This window comes from Aspergillus ibericus (assembly GCF_003184845.1).
Source record: "Aspergillus ibericus CBS 121593 unplaced genomic scaffold BO80scaffold_1, whole genome shotgun sequence".
In the NCBI taxonomy this organism is placed as follows: Eukaryota; Fungi; Ascomycota; class Eurotiomycetes; order Eurotiales; family Aspergillaceae; genus Aspergillus; species Aspergillus ibericus.
Genome location: NW_020292099.1, coordinates 1,002,088 through 1,022,082, shown reverse-complemented (window position 1 = coordinate 1,022,082; position 19,995 = coordinate 1,002,088). Strand labels below are relative to the sequence as shown.

Below are 19,995 nucleotides of genomic sequence, written 5' to 3'. Positions count from 1 at the left end.
CGAGGCTTAACCCGACCAAGAGGGGTCATACACTATCTGTGCATTAGCAGTAGTCACGAGGTAAGCTAGGAGGACTGTGGCAGTTCTACATGGTGGAAAGTTCGTGGGGGTAGCCATGATCCCGGCAGGACATCGTAAGAAAGGTCACGACACAATCAGATGACATGATATGGCTTGTAGTCTTCGATATTTTATTTTATTAAAGAGATTACTGTGTTCGAGGGCATGAAGGGTCCCCACGAGACCCCATACATTTGGTGAAACCGCCGATAACCTTTATCTTTACCGCCCCCTAAGCTTACATAAGGACGAAATCTGAGGCACGAAAAGTGTTGTTCGGCCACTGCTGACCTTTGCAACCCGACCACCATACGGAGTACTCCATGTCATAATAGATACGGATAGACAGAGATCTGTCCCGCCGAAAATGACACGTTCCACCAAGGCGAAAGCCCGGAACAAAAAGCAGAGAACAGGGGCGGATGAGTTTCTAGGTACTGTATCATCAGCTCATAATGGCACTCAATCGTCCAAGCTTACTGACCTCTGCAAGGCCACCACAATGGACAGCTCACAATGCAGCAAGAAGCGCGCAACACCGAAGGACGGAATCTCTGGAGGACGGGCACCTCTCTTCGCCACCAGATCGTGCGGTTTGTGAGCGCACAGGATCCGCAACCCGATCAAGAAAATGGACACCAGTCCCCGAATCCGGCAAAATTGGTTGAAACCACTCAACCCGAAGTGACACTGGACCCACAGCATCATATTGAACTGATGGCTACATTGGCACCAGAACCTGCATCGGAAAACCTGGCCCCAACGCTCTGCGTCGACTCAGTTTACAATGTTGAATCGACGCCCGATTCGATAATTAGCACTAATTCGCCGATTTTAGTCGATTCTAGCGAAGACGAAGTCGTTTTTCGTGGTCGGAAAACCCAGCAAGAGGATCGCAAAACCCCCCCGATCAAAAGGCAGACGCAAAGCAACACGACTGCCGCCAGGAGTCCACGGCATAAAAAAGAAGACAATCACATTCAACCAGTACATGACTCCTCTCAATTTGACCCCGACTTGTTGCCCTTTGCTAGGGATAATTCGATAGAACCGCATTCGAGAACAAGAGGTGATCAGCTTGGTTACGTCTCACTTAGGGCCCAGAAACAGAAGCAGAACCAAAGAAAATGGAAAAGGGATGAGGATGACATTCTCGCCGACTACATTGAGAACATCGATGACGACTATCTATTATTTAACAGTGCTTCGCATGCGACCAGAGCTCGAGATTACGGCCCTCGAGTCAGCGACCCAACAGCGTCCATGATGTGCGTGGAACCCGTGGCTTTTGCAACCGCAAAAACTCCGGCAATCCGACAAGATAAAAATTTCTTCCGACGCGACGGACTGGCCCTAGACAAAACGCATGAGAGTGATGAACCTGAAGCCTACTTCTTCGGGCAGGATCGTAGGAAAGAAGCGGCAGAAGGAGTCACACATGGTCAGAATCTTCAAACAGAGGGCGAGTCAACTGTTTCATCTGGCGTCTCCGACACAGAGAACGTGGAGAAGGATGAGTTTGATGTAAGTCGCACAGTTCAATTTGCCTCAAAAGCTCATGCCATAAAGCAAAGCACAACAAGGTTCTGCTATTGACTTTATACAGACGCTTGATACTTTCGAGAATGGATTCTTTGCATCAGCCACGGCTTTTGCCGATGCACTGGAGTTCGATCCCTATTATGGATTTGATATTATGGACTTCAACCGACCCAGTGTGAAAAAGAGGTCCAAAGGGAAAAGCCGTGCTTTAGACATCACACTCTCGGACAGCGAACTTGAATCTGAACTGGTAAATGCCTGGCAGAACGACAGGGCAAAGAAGAAGGCCAGGAAGAAACAACGTGAAGAGCTACGTTCGCAGGGACTGCTTGGTCGGAACCGCCAGGATCCTGTTCTGAAAATGAAATATGCAAATGGAATAGGCTTTGAGGATTTAAAATCCGAGATTCGTCATTTCCTCTTATCGTCAAGGAACAGGTGCTTCCCCTTCTTCCTCCCCACCGGAACGCATACTGCTTTCGTGATACGATGACTAACACTGAATCTCCATATAGTTTGGCTCTACCTCCGATGTCTAAGCAGCACCGCAAATTGGTTCACGAACTGGCCAATGCCTTATCCTTGAGCTCACAATCCCGAGGCAAGGGATCATCTAGGTTTCCAATTGTGCATAAAACATCCCGAACTCCGGTACATACACCCAAAACGATAGCTCAAATGGACCGGATACTGCACAAAGGACACGGCCAACGTGGATACAACCCTAGGGACTTGAAATCAAGCAAGTCCAGTAAGCCCCGCCGTGGTCGCCCTGATGCATCTGTTTCCTACATGGATGGCGATGTTGTCGGAGGGTCAGCACCTGAAATCGGTGCAGAAAACAAGGGAAGGGCTATGCTTGAGAAAATGGGATGGAGCACTGGTACCCCTCTTGGCGCAACGAATAATAAGGGTATCTTGCTTCCAGTTGCACATGTTGTAAAGAATTCGAGAGCCGGGTTAGGATAAGTAACCGGTGGGATATCACAACTGAAGCAAGTTATGGCTACGGTACTTGACACTGAGCAACATCAGATGAACGAGGAGTCTTTTAGGCGATCTTGAATCACAACCGCATCGCGCCTGCAAAAGAAAGCTCATTGTAATTGAACCCTGAGTCAGAAGGGCTTGCTACAACGAAAGCTATGTTGGTGTGTGTTGGAGGCTGTGGGCATTGCACAAAGGCCAGTTTTAAGGAGAGCTGGACTAGATCTATTTCAAGCGTTATGGAGCGCCACTCCCGTGTAGTTCTCAATTCTTTTTCTTATGTTGGGTAACTCTTTGAGGCTGCGCGTGACCAAACTCCCTGATATGGGAAAACAATTGGGTTCGAGAGAGAAAGGAAGCGCTGCAAGTAGCACATTTCATGTCTTGAGACTGGTCCTTTATCTTTTGGTCTTTTTTCATGCGCTTCTGTTTGGCTTTCCCTATTTTGTGGATCGTTGATTGGGAGGCACTAAGATCTAGACCAGAGAGATTCTGAGACAATCCACCCGCCGCATCTGTTGTATCCCGTGTTAGATGATCTGTCAATTGGAGCCGACCCTCGATAATGTCCCTTGACACATAGTCCAATTCATCTTCTGAAGTTGGATTTGAATTTTCCTGTAGACTCATTTGCGACACATGCTCTGTATTCACCCATGAATCAATTCCATCGCCAGTGTTTCTATGGGGGGCTAAACAACTTTCAGTGTCATTGTCGCCGGGGACCGCGTCGGGCGAAGGAGATGCAAATGATGGATCGTCGGGCTTTAATGCAGTAACTGACCCATATTCGTAGGGGATTGTTATTGTGGCCTGTGCTTCATACTCCGACGGATCCTCCTCTAGGCCCAGCTCTTTATTTTCATGCCTCATTTCCTTTTGAAGCTGCTTGATAGCTTTAATGTGTTTCTTGCTCCGCTCATGTGCTTCAAGCTGCTTCATACTCTTGAAACTTTTCCGACAAACAACACAGTCAAAGTACTCCATTTCAGCCTCAGAACTCACTGACTCGTCGTCTTCAAGGTCTTCTGACTTTGCCCAGTCTTGTGTGATATGGTCTCGTAGCCTAGCTTGGTTTGCTGCTCGTGATTTGGCAGCTTGTGCTGCAGCTGATTGTCGAAGAAATTCTTGGCGTTGTGATTCACTTTGGGTATTGGACTTGTATCGCGGATCGCGCTTTTTCACAAAAGCTACGAGCGATCGAACGGCATCATTGAATTCACGGATGCCCTCATCCCTCAGGCGCTTGTTTTCCTTCTCCATCAGCCTACGGACACGGCGGTCCGGAGCTTCTGAGTATCGATGAACATCTTTCCAAGCGAAAGACTTGCTTGTAGAAAAGCCCCCCCACACGACATAGAATGGGCGAACAACCCCCTCAAAGTCATCACTGTGACATCCAAATGTAGGGTAGGCAGTTATATCCGAGTTTTGCCCGCGGCATGCGATCTCCTCTTCCATCGCAAGACGAGAGAATATCTCACGGAGACCGCCATAGAATCCATCCGAGGCATCTGAAAATTCCATTTGTGGGCTGAAGCTTGAAAAGACCCTATAAATGTCGTCTGCTGTGGTCATGCGCAAATTACTCGCAACTTCAGACACTCCGGTGCCAGTCTGGCTTCCTAACAAGACATCTCGATGTGCATCGTACCATGAGCGCTCCTGAGGATCTGACAAAACTTCGTACGCAGACTGAATCTCTGCAAAGAGCTTTGTAGCATATTCCACATTTCCATAATTTCTATCCGGATGCAACTCGAGGGCCTTCTTTCTGTATGCCTTTTTGATTCTAAAAGTAAGCGTGGGATGTTAGTGGCGTTGGGATACGTTGACCTCATTCCATCTTTTTCTTTTATCGAAACCTCATAAACCTTCGGCATTATTTCTTTTCGTTCCTCATTCTTCGTTTAACATGACTAGCGTGTACAAAAACTGAGCAAATGGAAAGACAAGGCAAGCTTACTCCTCTGCAGATGCGTCCCAGTTCACCTGTAATAGCTCATAATAATCGAGTTTCTTATCTGGGGGTCCGGCTGGAGGATCGGTGCCCTTTCCGTTGGTCGTGGAGTGAAACTGGCCCATGGGTCTTAAGAGCAATCTCAAAAAGTGATGAAATATTGACCCTTGGGTGAGATGCAGTCGTGATTGTCTATACTAATAAAATGTGATAGGGATGACACGGCAAAACTTTCCGCTCAAGTTCTCAGAGTACGCTTGGCGCTGATTCACACACACCTGGGTGGCACGGATATGAGCGGCACAAACTTATCATAGCTATAGGGCAGGCTTTACTTCGTTCCCACTGTTATCTATTGCTGTGCCACATGCACCGGAATGGTTCCATCTCTTGACTGCTTCCCTGAAGAGTTGCTACGTTCCATTCTCTGCTACTGCCCACCCTGTTCCACTGCCGCTCTAGAACAGACGGCTCGCCGGTTCCGCGGAGTAACAACAGAGCCTTTATTATGGCGTTTTTATTGTCTAAGCCACTTCAAACATTGGGCGCAGGAGCATGAACTGCCGGAGAAACTCGCAGGCCCTATCTCCGCAGTAGATTGGAAATCACTCTATATATCAAGGCACCTGACGTATCGAGCAACTTGCCATCTTCTGGACAATATTCTTGCAAATCAAACAGGGAGAATCGACAAGATTCGAAGGGTAATAGGATTCGGGTATGATGCCAAGGATGCCCTCTTACACAATCTTGAAGTAGATTGTGAGGCAGAGGATTACTTAGCAAGGAGGTTGGTGCTGTCTATACTTTAGGGTGATGATATTTTGTTTTAACTGTATTGCTTCGATATAAGGTACTATGCGGAGGCGCTTTTGACTTGTCTCCATCGAAGTCTCGCCGTGCGAGAATGGGCTAGACTGAGAAATGGTGAGGAGGTGTCTCTAGATAGAGCACTAGGCGCATTCGATCTTTTCATTCCGCGGAGCAACTTCGGGAGTTTGGAAGAGGTGGGTAACTCTGACAATTGAAAGAATATTTTGTCTAATATCGTCTCAGATAAGCAATGAGCTGGATTCAATCGCCTCGCTTATGTCTCTCAACTATCCAGGTATACAGCAACTCGCGTCTCGTGATAAGGCTAGGGCTATTGCGAAGTTCCTAAGAGCGAATAATCTGACAGGCATTGATGCGGAGAAAGAATACCATTGCTTGGAGCATAACTTTCTCGGCATTGCTCTGAATGACCCTCAACACAATTCTCTTCCATTGATATCTGCCACTATCTATTGTTCTATTGCTCGACGGGTTGGCCTCGACGCCCGGCCCTGTGGGTTTCCTTTCCATGTCCATGTAATAGTTATGCCGCCCATTGGTCATGATGTCGACGGCAATGCAGTTGAAGTTGGGACGCAAGGAAGCCCAATATACATGGACCCGTTCCGCTCAGAGAGGGAGACGCCAGTTACGGATTTGGAATACCAGCTGAACTTCTTAGGCGCTACTGCAGTTGAACAAGCGAACTTTCTAGGCGAATCCCGCCCATCAGAAATCGTCCTTCGATGCAGCAAGAATATCATGAATTCAGTGCAACATATGGCTCAGTTCCCAAATAGGCGCCTGGAACCAGTGGACGTCGTGGGTGCCAAATACGCTGCAATTTGGTCTTCTATGTTGCTTTCGGATCTTGCTCGGCCAACGGAAATAAGACATAACCTGCTATGGCTAATGGAACTGCTTGCTACTGAATTCCCATCGGATATACACCTGGTTGAACAGTACGTCACGCCGCTGCTTCGTGGAATGCCTGAATATGAGCATATTTTGGAGAGTCTCCATGTGATGAGGGCGGTAGACGAAATACCAAAACAGGTCAAACGGCGCTTCTCTCAGCGGACGAAAATCAAGTACCAGGTCGGGCAGGTTTTCAGGCATCGTCGGTATGATTACCAAGCCATCATAACGGGCTGGGACACAGAATGCGGAGCGGGGGAGCAATGGATGAGAAGGATGGGAATAGACCGCTTACAAGGTGGCAGGCACCAAAGTTTCTATCATGTATTGTAGGTTTTGGCCTTAGTTGGGGTTGCAATCATCAAGCTAACTGCGCTGTCAGAGTCGAGGATAAAAGTGTCCGTTACGTGGCCGAGGAAAACATTGAGCTCATGAATCCCGAGTTTTCCGACTTGCCACCGACACTTGTTGCAGTAGCAGGGAAACATTTCAAAAAATGGGATGAAGAAACCAGAACGTTTGTCAGTAACATCAAGGATGAGTATCCAGAGGATTAGTACAGGGATTGGCGTGATATAATCAAAGCCTGTGTGTATAAGGGTGAACATAGCTTAAAATATTTAATAGTGTTACAGTATACCCAGGAATCCTTATGACCATATAATTATATATTTCTAGAACCCTACTTCAAAAATACCCGTGATTAATATAAAAATTAATTTAAGCTACAAATTTATTTATAATTTTAATTTTTTTATTTCATAATATATAATCTATAACTGTCACAGGCTAAGTATAAGGCTCTGACTATCACAGGCTAAGAAGCCTAATAATTACACAAATAATAATAATCAAAAAAAATCAAATTCATTAAAAAGCTATCTAATAATAAATAACTTATGATAGGATCTACTTTTTAGGATAGATAGTCTATTAATTAAATAAGAAATTAGTTATAAATACTATATAAGTATTATTTAATAATTATAATAACTTATATTTATATCGTAGATTAATCTTTATTAATTAATATATAAAAAATCTTTTTTATTATTTTAAAAGAATCTAATAGAATATTATAATATAATTATTAATAATTGTAAGAGATCATACCCTTATAAGACTTATAATAAATCTATCATAAAAAATATCTACATCTAAGATAATCTTTTCTAGATCTTAATTAATAAGATATTATAACTATATAATCCATAAGCCTCTTAGAGATAATAAGTATCTATAAAAAGTATTAGCTAGGAAATTAATAATAATACTTTAAGAAATATAATATTATAATTTATATATTTTTATATAAACTTATTTTTTTATACTAGCTTACCATATCATATCATCTCTTATAAATTTTTTTCACTATTTTAATATTATTTTATACGTGTAGATTGCTAATGTGATAGAATGGTCTAGATTAAGGTCTTATCTTATGTGACGGGCTAAGAAGCCGGGTGGACTACGTGAAGTATAATAATCTGTAAAGAAATTAAATTTGCTAGAAAAAAAACTATCTAATCTATAGACTAGTTAGATTTTCTTATAGATAACTCTTTTTAGAAGATTTTTTTTATAATATTAATAAATTTTTTTATTATTCTAGAGATTCCTATCTTCTTTAGAGATTTTTATTCTTTTTATAGATATTGTTAGATTAAGGTTTAGAACTAGATAGATTAAAATATAGATATTCTAATTTTAGATAGTTGATAGAACCCAATTTCTTTTAACTATTATTTTTTTTATTATGACGTAGCTAGCCCGTAGTAGATTTTAAAAGATTAAATAAATAAAATTATATTAATATTTATAAATCTTAATATTATAAAATTTAATTATTAATTTTTATATAAATATAGTGTATCCCTTCCATTTAATTAGAAATATTTTTTTATATATGTATTTCTTTTAAGATATATTTTTCTTATTTAAGATTTTTTTAATAATATATTTTTTAGTATTATTTTCTATAATAATAATATCTAATTATTAATTAATTATTTTTTAGATAGATAAAAGATCTGTAATAGCAGATTAAAATAAATTAATATAAAATATTAAATAAATTTTAGATAATATATTTAATTTATAAATATATATTTTAATTTATTCTAGTATTATAAACTTTATATTTTATTAATTTAATTTTTTATTAGATTAGTTAGTTATAATATTTTTTAAATCTAACCAGACTTTATCATTTTCTTTATAATAAGAAGTAAGATTTTATTAATAATTAATATATTATTTCTATATCTTTTGTACTGCTGCTATTATTAAATTAATAATATTTTAAATTTTTTAAAATTTATTAAAAATAATTTTAATTTACTCTTAGAGATTTCTAATTTAATAATATTTTAGAATATTTATTTTAATACTCAAGTCTAAAGGCTTCATATAGAAGCTATATTATAAAAAAAAGATTTACTCTTATTAATATAAAATCTTAATTATTTAAGATTAATTATATTATAAACAGTAATTCTTACTAATTAATTTATTATTAATTAATAAAATATTATAAGAAAATTTTAATAATTATAATCTATTACTCTGTCACATTATCTATTTTAAAATAATAAATAATAAAAAAAATATTATTTAATATCTAAAGTTTTATATAAAATTATCTATAATTTACTTATAAATTGAGAGCCGCAGTCTGAAACTACTAATTTGTCAAGGTGCGGGTAGGCAGGGGTGGTAGGATAGCAGGTTCTGGCGGGCAGGCAGGACTCGGGTAATAACAATAACTAGGATTCTAACTGGATACTGAGCTGGCTACTGGTTAAGCTATATATAGAATAATAAACAAGATATAACTTGAAATTATGAATAGGGTTTAAAGAGTAGATAGCTTTTAACTATATCTAGAATCATATATTAGACAGTAAATCTTAGTAATATTTCTCTTTTTCTAGTTTAAAAAATTATATTATAATAGTACTCTCTTTTTTTTTAAGCCAAGCTCCTGTAAGGTGAAGGTCAGGGTTTATATAAATAATAGTAATAAAAATTCTTAATAATTTAGTAAGTATTCTCTAGATATTCTATAGATTTAGTAGTAGAATTAATATATTTTATTTACTTAATAAAATATATTAATTAGGGGCAGTCTTATTCCTAATAGTTTTAAAAAAAATCTAATATATTTTTAACCTCTTACTCCTCAAGTCCGTTGACTTTGATGTAAGGAGGAAGAGATTAATATTAATTTAATAATAAATTATTATTAATAAAAATAAGTAAACTTATATTAAATATAAAATAAATTTTTATATTTAGTAAGAGTTTCAGGCGGTACATATAAAAACTAATAATTTTTTTAATTAAATACAGGCTTAGAGTATTCTAATTAAATTTCTTATTAAATTATAGAATTTTAATAAATCAGGTATCTAGCTAAACTTTTTAATTTTTTTAAGATTTTTAATTAGAATAGTATTTTTTATTAGCTTATTCTACGTATTAGATTTAGACTATAGCTATCTCAATTCTTATAAATTTTATAATAATATATATTTTTATAATAAATTACTCCGTGTTTTTAGTAGTAAGTTGACTGGAGATAGATATAAATTTAAATTCTATTTATAAATAAAAACTATAATTAGTAAAGAAAAATATTATTTTAATAATATTAGAATATATAGTATTCAAAGTAAATTTAGTTAAAAAAAATTAAATATTCTAATTATCTTGTAAGTAATTTATATAGATATAAAAATATTACTTTAATATAATATTTATTTATTTTATTTAGCTATTAATTTTAAAATAATAAATAATTAATAGTCAGCTAGTAATGTTTAGATATTAGATTAGATATTTCTAGAATTTAACCATAAATTAGGATCTCCGGTCGGAGACTATAAAATAAAAAAAATTATATAATTTTTATATATACTATATATATATTATAGTTATTTTGGCGGCGTTAGCGGTAGAATTATAAAATATTAAATATTTTATTTTAATAAATTTATTAATAATTACTAGTATAGTATTATACTTTTAACTTTTAAGTAAATAAATAATAAAATTTATAAATATATTTTATTAAGCACGCTCAAGAACCGGTAGAGATTTTAGGATATCTTATTTAATCTCTTAGAATAAGATAATATAGTAATAGATATAATAGTTTTTTATTTATTATTCTATATAATAGTAGAGATTAGGCTAGTAGTATTCTCAAATTAAAAATTTATATATATAAGACCTTCCAAGGTATTCCGAAGATAGTTTATCATATATTAATTAAATTAATTTAATTTTTAATTTATTATAATCAAGGATTCAGAGATAATTTTTATAAAATAATAAATTTCTTTTTTTTTATAAGAAATTAGGAAGATATCTAGATGGTAGTTTTTACTAATTACTAATATTTTTAATATATTTTATATTTATTTATTTTTCTTATACATATTTTATAAGATATTTTAGATTTCTAGTGGCAGTAGTAAGTCTTATTTATCTTTAAAAATAATATTATTTTAAGATTAGATTATTAAAGTTAGAGTATTTCTAGAGAAATCTTTCCTAGATTTTTTTTATATAAATAATTATTTAAGGTCTAGGAATATTCCATATTTATTAAATCTAAAGTTTTTTTTAGTAGTTCCGGGTTTAGAATTCTCTTTAATCTGGATAGATAAATAAGTAGAATCTAGATTTTTTTATTTTAATATAGTCTAGCTCTGGTGTAGTAGTTATTTATTTCTTTTTTTTAAAAAATTTTTTAATTTTCTAGTTAAATTATTAAATTTAATTCTATAACGTCCAGATCAATACATGATTTTAAAATTAAAATAGGATAAAAATTCTAACTATCAGGCTTAATAGCAGTTTAAAAATTTAATTAATATAAAATATTCTAGATTACAGTGGTTAATAATAATCTAAATTAAAAATAAAATTTTTTTAAATTTAGAATATTATTTTTTAAAATAGTGAATAATTACAAGTAACTTTTTATTATAAATTTTATAATTATATTTAATTAGGAAGTACTTCTTAAAGAAAAAAATTATAGAATATAATAATTTATTTTTATTATACTAGAATAAAATTCCAGTAGAAATATAATCTGAGATATTAATTTCTAATATTATTTTTTAAATTTAATTAAATAACTGGAGTACTGGGATTTCTATAAAAATTTTTTTTAAATAATTTAAAATATTTTAACACGCGGGAGTCTAGATAAAGAAAATATTTTTTTTTATAAGTTATATAAAAGAGATAGTAAGTTTTAAAAAATTATAGATAAAATAGTAGTAGAAGTTACTAAATCCTAAAAAAATTTATATATCTATTATATAAGTTAGGATAAGTTATTTAGTAATAATTTTAATTTTTTTTTAGATTTATATAGAATTTATTGCAGCCTATAATTAAGCTTAGGAATCTAGTCTTAGGAATAATAAATTTATATTTTAATATTTTAATAAAAAATCTAGTTTTATATAATTTTATAAAAAATAGTTAGATATACTCTATATATTTTATTTAAATATAATTATAGATTAGAATATCATCCAAGTACGCTATGTAGAAGATATCTAGGTAATCTTAAAATATATTATTAATATAATATTAAAAAATAGTTAGAATTTCTATTAATTTAAAAAATATTATTAATAATTCATATAAATTAAGATAAGGATGGAATATTATCAGCCACTCCTATTTTTTAATAATTTAAATATTATTAAAAATACTAATAATGTTAATCTTAGTAAAGTAATATATTTTTTTTAAATTATTTAGGATTTCTTTTACAAGCAGAAATAAATAGTAATCTTTAATAAAAATTATATTTAAAATATAATAATTTATATAAAATCTAAATCTTCCTCCAAACTTTTTAATGAATAAGACTGGTAAGGTAATAGATAATAAATTTAAATAAATAAAACTTTTTTTTAAATTTTTAAATAATTATTTGTAGAAGACTTATAGTTTATTCTAGGATATACTATATAAAAAATTAAATAAAAGAATTCTTTCCTTTTCTAGAGTAATAGTATAATTATAATTATAATAAGAAAAAAGTTTCTCTACTTCCTTAAGTAAGAAGATATCTATAAAATCTTTAAATTTATTTAATAATATAGGATCTTTAGCACTAGAAGTAGATTATAAAATAATATTAATTTAATCTATAATAATAGTATATATTAGATAGTTTTAGTATGTATAAATTATATAAGTTATAATAAAAATTAGTTATATATTCTAGTTTTTTAGGAGTAGGGGAGGTATAATATATATTAAATAAATATATATTAAAATATTATATAAAATATAAATTTTAGTTAAATAGATAAATATATTATAATACTAATAATAATATAAATTAGTAAATTAGATAATATACTCAGTAAAGTTTATTTAGAGATTATAAATCTTTAATTAAGATAAGCTAAGTATAATTAAAAAGTAAACTAGCTGGATAATTAGAAATAAAATATCTTTTTTTATATAGTTATAAATCTTTAAAATTATATAAATATAATAAATAATTATTTTAGTCTCGCTTTTTCAGCTGTCAAATCTCATAATAGACTTGGAATATTTTAAAAAATATAAAAATAAATAATAAATCTTATCTAATTTTTATCTATAATATATAATATTAAATAATTAATATTAAATATTACATATATAACAATTCTTTAGTTATTTAAATTTAATATAATAAATATAATTATTAAGTTAGTCCTCCGGAGTTTTTTCTTGATAAAAAACTCTTTAATAATAATATTAAAAAAAATATAAATATATAAGATAGCATTTTTTTAATAATAATTTAAGTTAAATATAGTCCTTTTGACTGCTCGCTAAAATTGGAAGAGTATAATTATTTTAATAATATTATAATCTTTAGTTATAGAACTAATATAAAAAATCTTATATTAAATAAATTTAAGACTTTTCTCACTGGAGATTTAATTCACGTAAATAAAAATTAATAATAGGAAAAAGACTGGATCTATCTTAATAAAAATAAATAAAAAATATAATTAATTTATTAGACTAAAATATTAGATTTAGAATAATTATAAATTAAATATTAATTAGATTTATAGTGGAAGTATTCTCCCCTCTTTTTTTAAATAATTTTAAAGTGTGGAGAAGGGCGGTAAATAAATAATAGATTTATAAAATTATAATTTAAAATAATTAATCTTTAATTAGAAATTTTTATAGAAAACTTCTATGGAGCCTTTCTAATAATTATAAATATAATATATTAAATATTAATTAACCTCCATAGATAGTTCTAAGAATCGGATTTATATCTTAACTAATAATTATCTAGATTTATTAGGAACTAGACTAGGTTATAATAATTTTTCTCTAGAAATATATTATTTAAAAATATAATATTAAGTTTTTAATTAATACTATCTTCTAGAGCAGTTATTAGAAAATTAAAATATAAGTAAACTTTATAAATAAATTTTTTAAATTTAATAAAATATATAGCAAACTTATAATTCTTTTATTATAAGTAATGTAATTCTTATTAGATATTATAAATATAATTAAAGTCTCCAAAAATATACTTGAGTATATCTAGAATATCTATAAAATTATTTAAAATATAATCATTATCTTTTATAAAAGATTGGATCTAGATATAGGGAATTTTATCTAATTAGTTAATTATATAAATTTTATAAGTAGAAACAGTAATATAATAATTATAATTAATATTTATTTTTATCTTGATTTAGAAAATAAAGTAGTTTAAATCTAAGTAATTACCTTTAAACTTATTAAAATTAGATAATCGTTTAGAGAAAAAAATAAAAGTAGAAAATTTAAAATTAATTAATATAGCTATTCTTATTAAAGAAGCTGTGGATTTCTTAATAATAAGTTCTAAAATAAAAATAAGAGTATTAATTATTAATATAATAGTTTATATAATTTTAACATACTTAGCTAGAGTTTAATTTTTTTTTTAATAATAATTTTTTTTACAGCTAGAATACTAATTAATTAATAATTAATTTTTATAATTTACTAGATTTAGTATGCGGTTATCATATTTTATATATTAAGATCTTGTTATAAGCAGTCTTATTTACTAGTAACTTTTATAATAAAAATAAAAATTTATTTATAATAATTATACTATTTTTTAAAATATTTAGAAATATACTAAGCTAATTTATCTAGTCCATTGAGATTAATCAGAGATTATAGAATAGCAGTTATTTTATAAGTCTATTATTTTAAAAGAGAAACTATATAGTGTTAAAATATAAATAGACAGAGATAGTAGGATAATAAGTTCTAGTAGATAAGTAGGACTCAGGTAATAACAATAACTAAGATTCTAACTAAATATTAAACTAGTTACTGGTCAAACTATATACAGAATAATAGATAAGATATAGCTTAAAGCTACAAACGGGGTTTAAGAGGCAGGTGGCTTTTAACCGTGTCTGGGGTCACGTGCTAGGCAGTAAGTCTCAGCGGTATTCCTCTCTTCCCGGCTTGGGAGGTTGCACCGTGACATAATTAAAATATTTTATAATAATTATAAAATATTTAAATAAGTATATTTATAAAGTTTTTTATATCCATACTTAAAATAGCCTTAATAATAATACTTTTAATTAATTAATTAATAATAATTATAATATTTTTATAGCCTTAAAACTCCGGGAGGTCTATTAGGAAGTTAATAATAATATTTTATTAAAATTAATTAAAAATTAATAATAGTTTTAAAAAATCTTATTTATAATTTCTCTAGATATAATTAGTTTTATAGCTATTATAATTATAATAAAATTAGTAAATATTCTTACTTATATTTAACTAATAATAATAATAAATAATTATTTTATAAAGTTAGTCCCGTCTGGGGTGTCCGGTAATTATATTATTATAAATTTTTTAAATAATCTAGATTTATAAAAATTTTAAATTAAAAATCTAGATTTATTATTAAAAAAGTAAGCACTGGTTCATATCTAATTAATATTTTATAATAAAAATCTTTCATTTTAATTATTTAAAGAGTTTAAATTTATTTTTAATTATTATTTTCTAGTATTTCTTCAGGTCTTTATTAATTTATTTAATTTATTTTTATAAATTATTTAATATTAACTTTACAGGCTCTAGGCTAGTAAGAATTCTTATATTAAAAATTTTTTTAATAAATATTATATAACTAGATCTCTTCTTAGATATAGGATAAAATAACTAGGATTTTTAATTTATAATATATTTATCTTTCTCTTTAGATATATTTTAAAATTTTTAAAATAAAATATTAAATTAGATATTTATTATTCCTGAGCAGTAATTAATTATAAAATTAAAATAATTTAAAAATTAAGTTTAATATATTTATTATTTTATAAATTATTATTAGATTATAAAGTATTCTAGATTCTAATAGTCACTAAAAATCTTGAAATAAGAAAGTAAAATAAATTCTAATTTTTATTTTTATAAGATTAAATAATTACTAATAATTCCTTATTATAAATCTAATAATTATATTCTATAAGTAAGTTTCTTTTTAAAAAATATATTATAGAATAAAAGATTTCCTGATTATCCTACTAGAATAATATTTTTTTTATATACTATCTAAAAAAATTAATTTTTACTAGAGTTTTTTATTTAGAGTCCTAATACGTTAGAATAAAAATAGTAATAAATATTTTTTTAAAAAATTTAAATATTTTCTAGGTCTCTGGTATCTAATTAAATTTAATATTTTTTTTATAAATTATATTAAAAGTTTTAAATAGGTTTCTTAGTTCTTAAAAAACTACTAATAGAAGTTAATAAATCTTAAAAAAACCCTAATATTATAAGCAGTTTTTAAAAATTTTTAATCTTATATAGTCTAAATTTTAGTAAGATTTATATAGATCTCCTTTTCTACTTTAATAATAAATCTTAAATATTTAGTAATGGTTACTTTAAATTTATATTTATTAATATTTATTTAAAGATTTATGTCCTGTAAATATTCTAATATTTATTATATTTAAATATAATATTTAACTAGACTTCTATCTATAAAAATAAAGATATTATTAATATAAATAAAATAAAATTCATTAAAGAATTTCTATAAAATTTAATTAATATATTATTAAAAAATACTTAGGTAGTTAGCAAGCCTAAATAAAATTATTAATTATTTAAATAATTTAAAATAAGTATAAAATATAGTTTTCTATTTATTTTTTTCTTTAATTTAGATGTAGTGGAAGGCTTAGATAATATTTAATTTAATATAATATTAAATTTTTAAAATATATTAAAGAATTTTTAAATAAATAACAGAAAATACTAATCTTTTATTATTATTTAGTTTAGTATTTAATAATTTATATAGAAATATAAATTATTACTAGATTTTAAAATAAATAATATAGAAATAATTACCAAAAAATTATTAACTTATATAAATTCTTTTTTTAAAAAATTAATTAGAATTTTTTATAATACTAAAAGCTCTAGTTAGTTTATCTAATAGAAGGAATTTTAAAGAATCTTTTTTTTTAATATTTTTAATTATTTTTATAGCATAGTTCACCTCTAAATAATAAAATAATAAAATATCTACTATTATTTTATTAAAAATATTTAAATATTTATAGTAAAATTTTAATAACTTATTCTTCACTTCTATAGGATTTTTTAATTAGTTAAATTTATAAAAAGTTTTATTAATATTTACTAGATTTACTATAAATAACTCGATTAAATCATTTTTTTTCTAATTTTTCTAAATATATTATATATTAGTAGAGATTATATATAGTATTAAAAAGTAATTTTATTTTTATTTATATTATACTTCCACTTCTATATTCTAAATATAGAATATAGAATCCTTAATCTAAAATATTATATTTTAGTATTTTATCTATGGGAGTTCTGATATAATATTATATTTATATATATATAATAAAATATAAAAATATATATATTTTTACAAGTTTTTACCTATATCTAATAATATTTTTATTAATTTAGTTATATAAGCCTTCCTTTCTTTAAATCCTTTAATATTTTAAGATTTAATAAAAATATATTTTAATTTATTTTTATTTATAAAGCTCTGGCTGATTATCCTGTATAATATATAATTAATATTAATTAAAATATTTATAAAATAAATTCTATTAACTAATCTTAATATAAAAAAAGTATAAGTCTTTAAATCCTTGAACTTTCTTTTTAAATTTTTCATAACTTTAGTTAACTAATATATATCTTTTTAAATAATAATTTAAAGAAATTATATTTTTTCCAGGATTAAAGACTACTAGATAATTAAATCTCTTAAAGTCTAGCTAATTTTACTAGCTAAATTATCTTTAAATAAGATTTAATAGATTTTACTTTTTAAGATACTTTTCAAGTTCTGGAGATACTATAGTAATAAATATAAATATTTAATAATATAATATTTTAAAAATTTATAATATATACAAAGTCCCATCTTATAGTATTTAATTAGTATTTTTTTTAATATTTATTAAATTTATTAAATAGACTTTATACTTACTATTATAAATTTCTAATTTATAATACTATCTATAATTACTTTTTTAAGAATATTATTTATCTAAGTATTAAAGTATTTTAATTATTTTCTTAAAAGTTAGTTTACTTCTATAAACTTATTAATTACTTATTTGACTTGTCAGTAGAAGCTTTTAAAATCTAATTTTTATTTAATATTAATTATTTATTAGTGGATATTATCATTCAGAGCTTAATATAAAAGATTTTTTTATTTAAATTTTTTTAATTATATTTTCCAATCTTAATTAGTAAGTTGTTAACTTCTACTAAAAAATTATTAATTATTTAATTTTTTTATTTAAAAATAGATAATTTATTAATAGCTTTCTCCTATCAGACTAGATCTTTATAAATTAATTTAAAATAATTAATTAAAGTTATAACCAAGAAAATTAAGACTTTATAATTAATCTCTACCTATAGATTAATTTTTATTTTAATTTTCTTATTTAAAAATATAAATATATATTAGACTTATTCAACTAGCATACTAATAAACTATTAATTAATTTTAATCTTTATTTATATATTATTAAACTAACTCAGGAACTTACTCTTATTTTTTCTATTAAAATTTATAAGAGTTAGTAACTTTAATTTCTTTATATTAATTAAATCTTAGACTAGTACTAGTACTAATATTAATATAAATAAAAAATATTATAGTAAACACCTAAAAAAATAGAAATTAGATATTAATAATTTATTTAACTTATTTAAGACTAGTCTTAATCTTATTATCTATTACTGTATTCTATTAGATAATAATATATTATATTTTTATATTTTAAATTATTAGTTCTTTAATACACCTAACTAATTAATTAATAATATCAGCTTGGGTAGCGCTTCTATAGTAATTAAAAATATTTATTAATTTATTATAGTTATTATATATTACTAATCTATTATCTAATAAATACTTCAAAGAAGGAGTAAATTTAAAACTATAATAAGCTAAGAAACTAAATAAATTATATAAAATATAATAATCTATAAAATATAATAATCTATAAAAAATTAAATTTATTAGAGAAAAAACTATCTAATCTACAGATTAATTAGATTCTCTTATAAATAACTCTTTTTAGGAAATTTTTTTATAATATTAATAAACTTTTTTACTGTCCTAGAGATTTCTATTTTTTTTAAAGATTTCTATCCTTTCTACAGATATTATTAGATTAAAGTCTAGGACCAGACAGGTTGGAACATAGATGTTCCGATTCCAGATGGCTGACAGGGCCTAGCCCTTTTCATCTTATCAATACTAGTCTGACTAATGTCTTGGCCCTATAATAGTCCAGTTAATAAGATTAAGATTCTTAAAGTAATATATTAGAATAATTATAAAAATTATAAAATTATTAACAATAATTTTAAATCTTTTTATTTTTTATAAAATAATATTTTTTAATATTAGACTATTACCCCTACAAGAATTAGTCTATCTTATGGATATAGACTATCTTTATTATTATTAATAAAATTTTATATATTTAATAATTAATTTTTTATTTAATTAATAGATCTTTTATCCTAATAAGTAGATTCTATTATATTTTAATTCTTTTTTTTAATATCTAAGAAAAATGCTATCTTTTAAAAATTATAAAAAAATAAAATAAATTAATAATTGAACCAACTTAAAATTATTATTAAATATTATTTTTACTATTAAAAAAATCTAATAATTAAAAAATTATATTTATTAGTTAAAATAAGTTAATAATTTATAATAAAGAGTAATCTATCTTTAGAAAGACTATTTTTTTAATAAAAAATTTTTTAAATATTATAAATTCTTCCCTAAATTTAATAAAGAAAAAGAAAGAATTAAATTTAAAGATATTTCTTATTTTATATTAAATTTTGATTTTTAAAAATATTAGAAATAAATCACTAATTTAAAATATATATTTTAAAAAACTTTTAAAAATATTTTATTAAAAAATATAAAATTTTTGCTATTATTCGTTACATAAATCTAATATATAAATAAAAATAATATTATTTTATCAATAATAAGAATGTAGAAAAATAATAATTACTTAATAAATTATAATTCTAATTTAAAAATTAGATTCTTATTTTAATCTAAAATATTACTATTTTTT

General features: G+C 26.9%; 4 protein-coding genes across 4 annotated transcripts; 2 read left to right on the top strand and 2 right to left on the bottom strand.

The window, feature by feature from the left end:
• Positions 1-576: 576 nt before the first annotated feature.
• Positions 577-2,571, top strand: BO80DRAFT_343297 (putative R3H and G-patch domain protein; the record flags this gene model as incomplete). Its single annotated transcript, XM_025715227.1, has 4 exons — positions 577-1,261; positions 1,481-1,596; positions 1,667-2,040; positions 2,118-2,571. 4 exons carry the CDS (start codon positions 577-579, stop codon positions 2,569-2,571), a joined length of 1,629 nt encoding a protein of 542 aa, XP_025580624.1.
• A 282-nt stretch (positions 2,572-2,853) lies between these two features.
• BO80DRAFT_396002 (putative C2H2 finger domain protein) lies at positions 2,854-4,811 on the bottom strand (the record flags this gene model as incomplete). The annotated part of the gene is made up of 2 exons (XM_025717333.1): positions 4,556-4,811; positions 2,854-4,381 (listed from the first exon to the last, which is right to left on the bottom strand). The coding sequence occupies exons 1-2, from the start codon at positions 4,672-4,674 to the stop codon at positions 2,854-2,856; spliced, it is 1,647 nt and encodes a 548-aa protein (XP_025580623.1). The 5' UTR covers positions 4,675-4,811.
• On the top strand, positions 4,579-6,933 carry BO80DRAFT_420583 (YccV-like-domain-containing protein). The gene is made up of 5 exons (XM_025718399.1): positions 4,579-4,698; positions 4,764-5,339; positions 5,403-5,556; positions 5,606-6,609; positions 6,663-6,933. Exons 2-5 carry the CDS (start codon positions 4,927-4,929, stop codon positions 6,835-6,837), a joined length of 1,746 nt encoding a protein of 581 aa, XP_025580622.1. The 5' UTR covers positions 4,579-4,698; positions 4,764-4,926; the 3' UTR covers positions 6,838-6,933.
• Positions 6,934-11,998: 5,065 nt separating this feature from the next.
• Positions 11,999-12,238, bottom strand: BO80DRAFT_343641 (putative retrotransposon poly protein; the record flags this gene model as incomplete). The annotated part of the gene is made up of 1 exon (XM_025715238.1): positions 11,999-12,238. A coding segment is annotated over one exon (240 nt), but the record flags the coding sequence as incomplete, so codon positions are not given.
• Between the last annotated feature and the right edge of the window lie 7,757 nt (positions 12,239-19,995).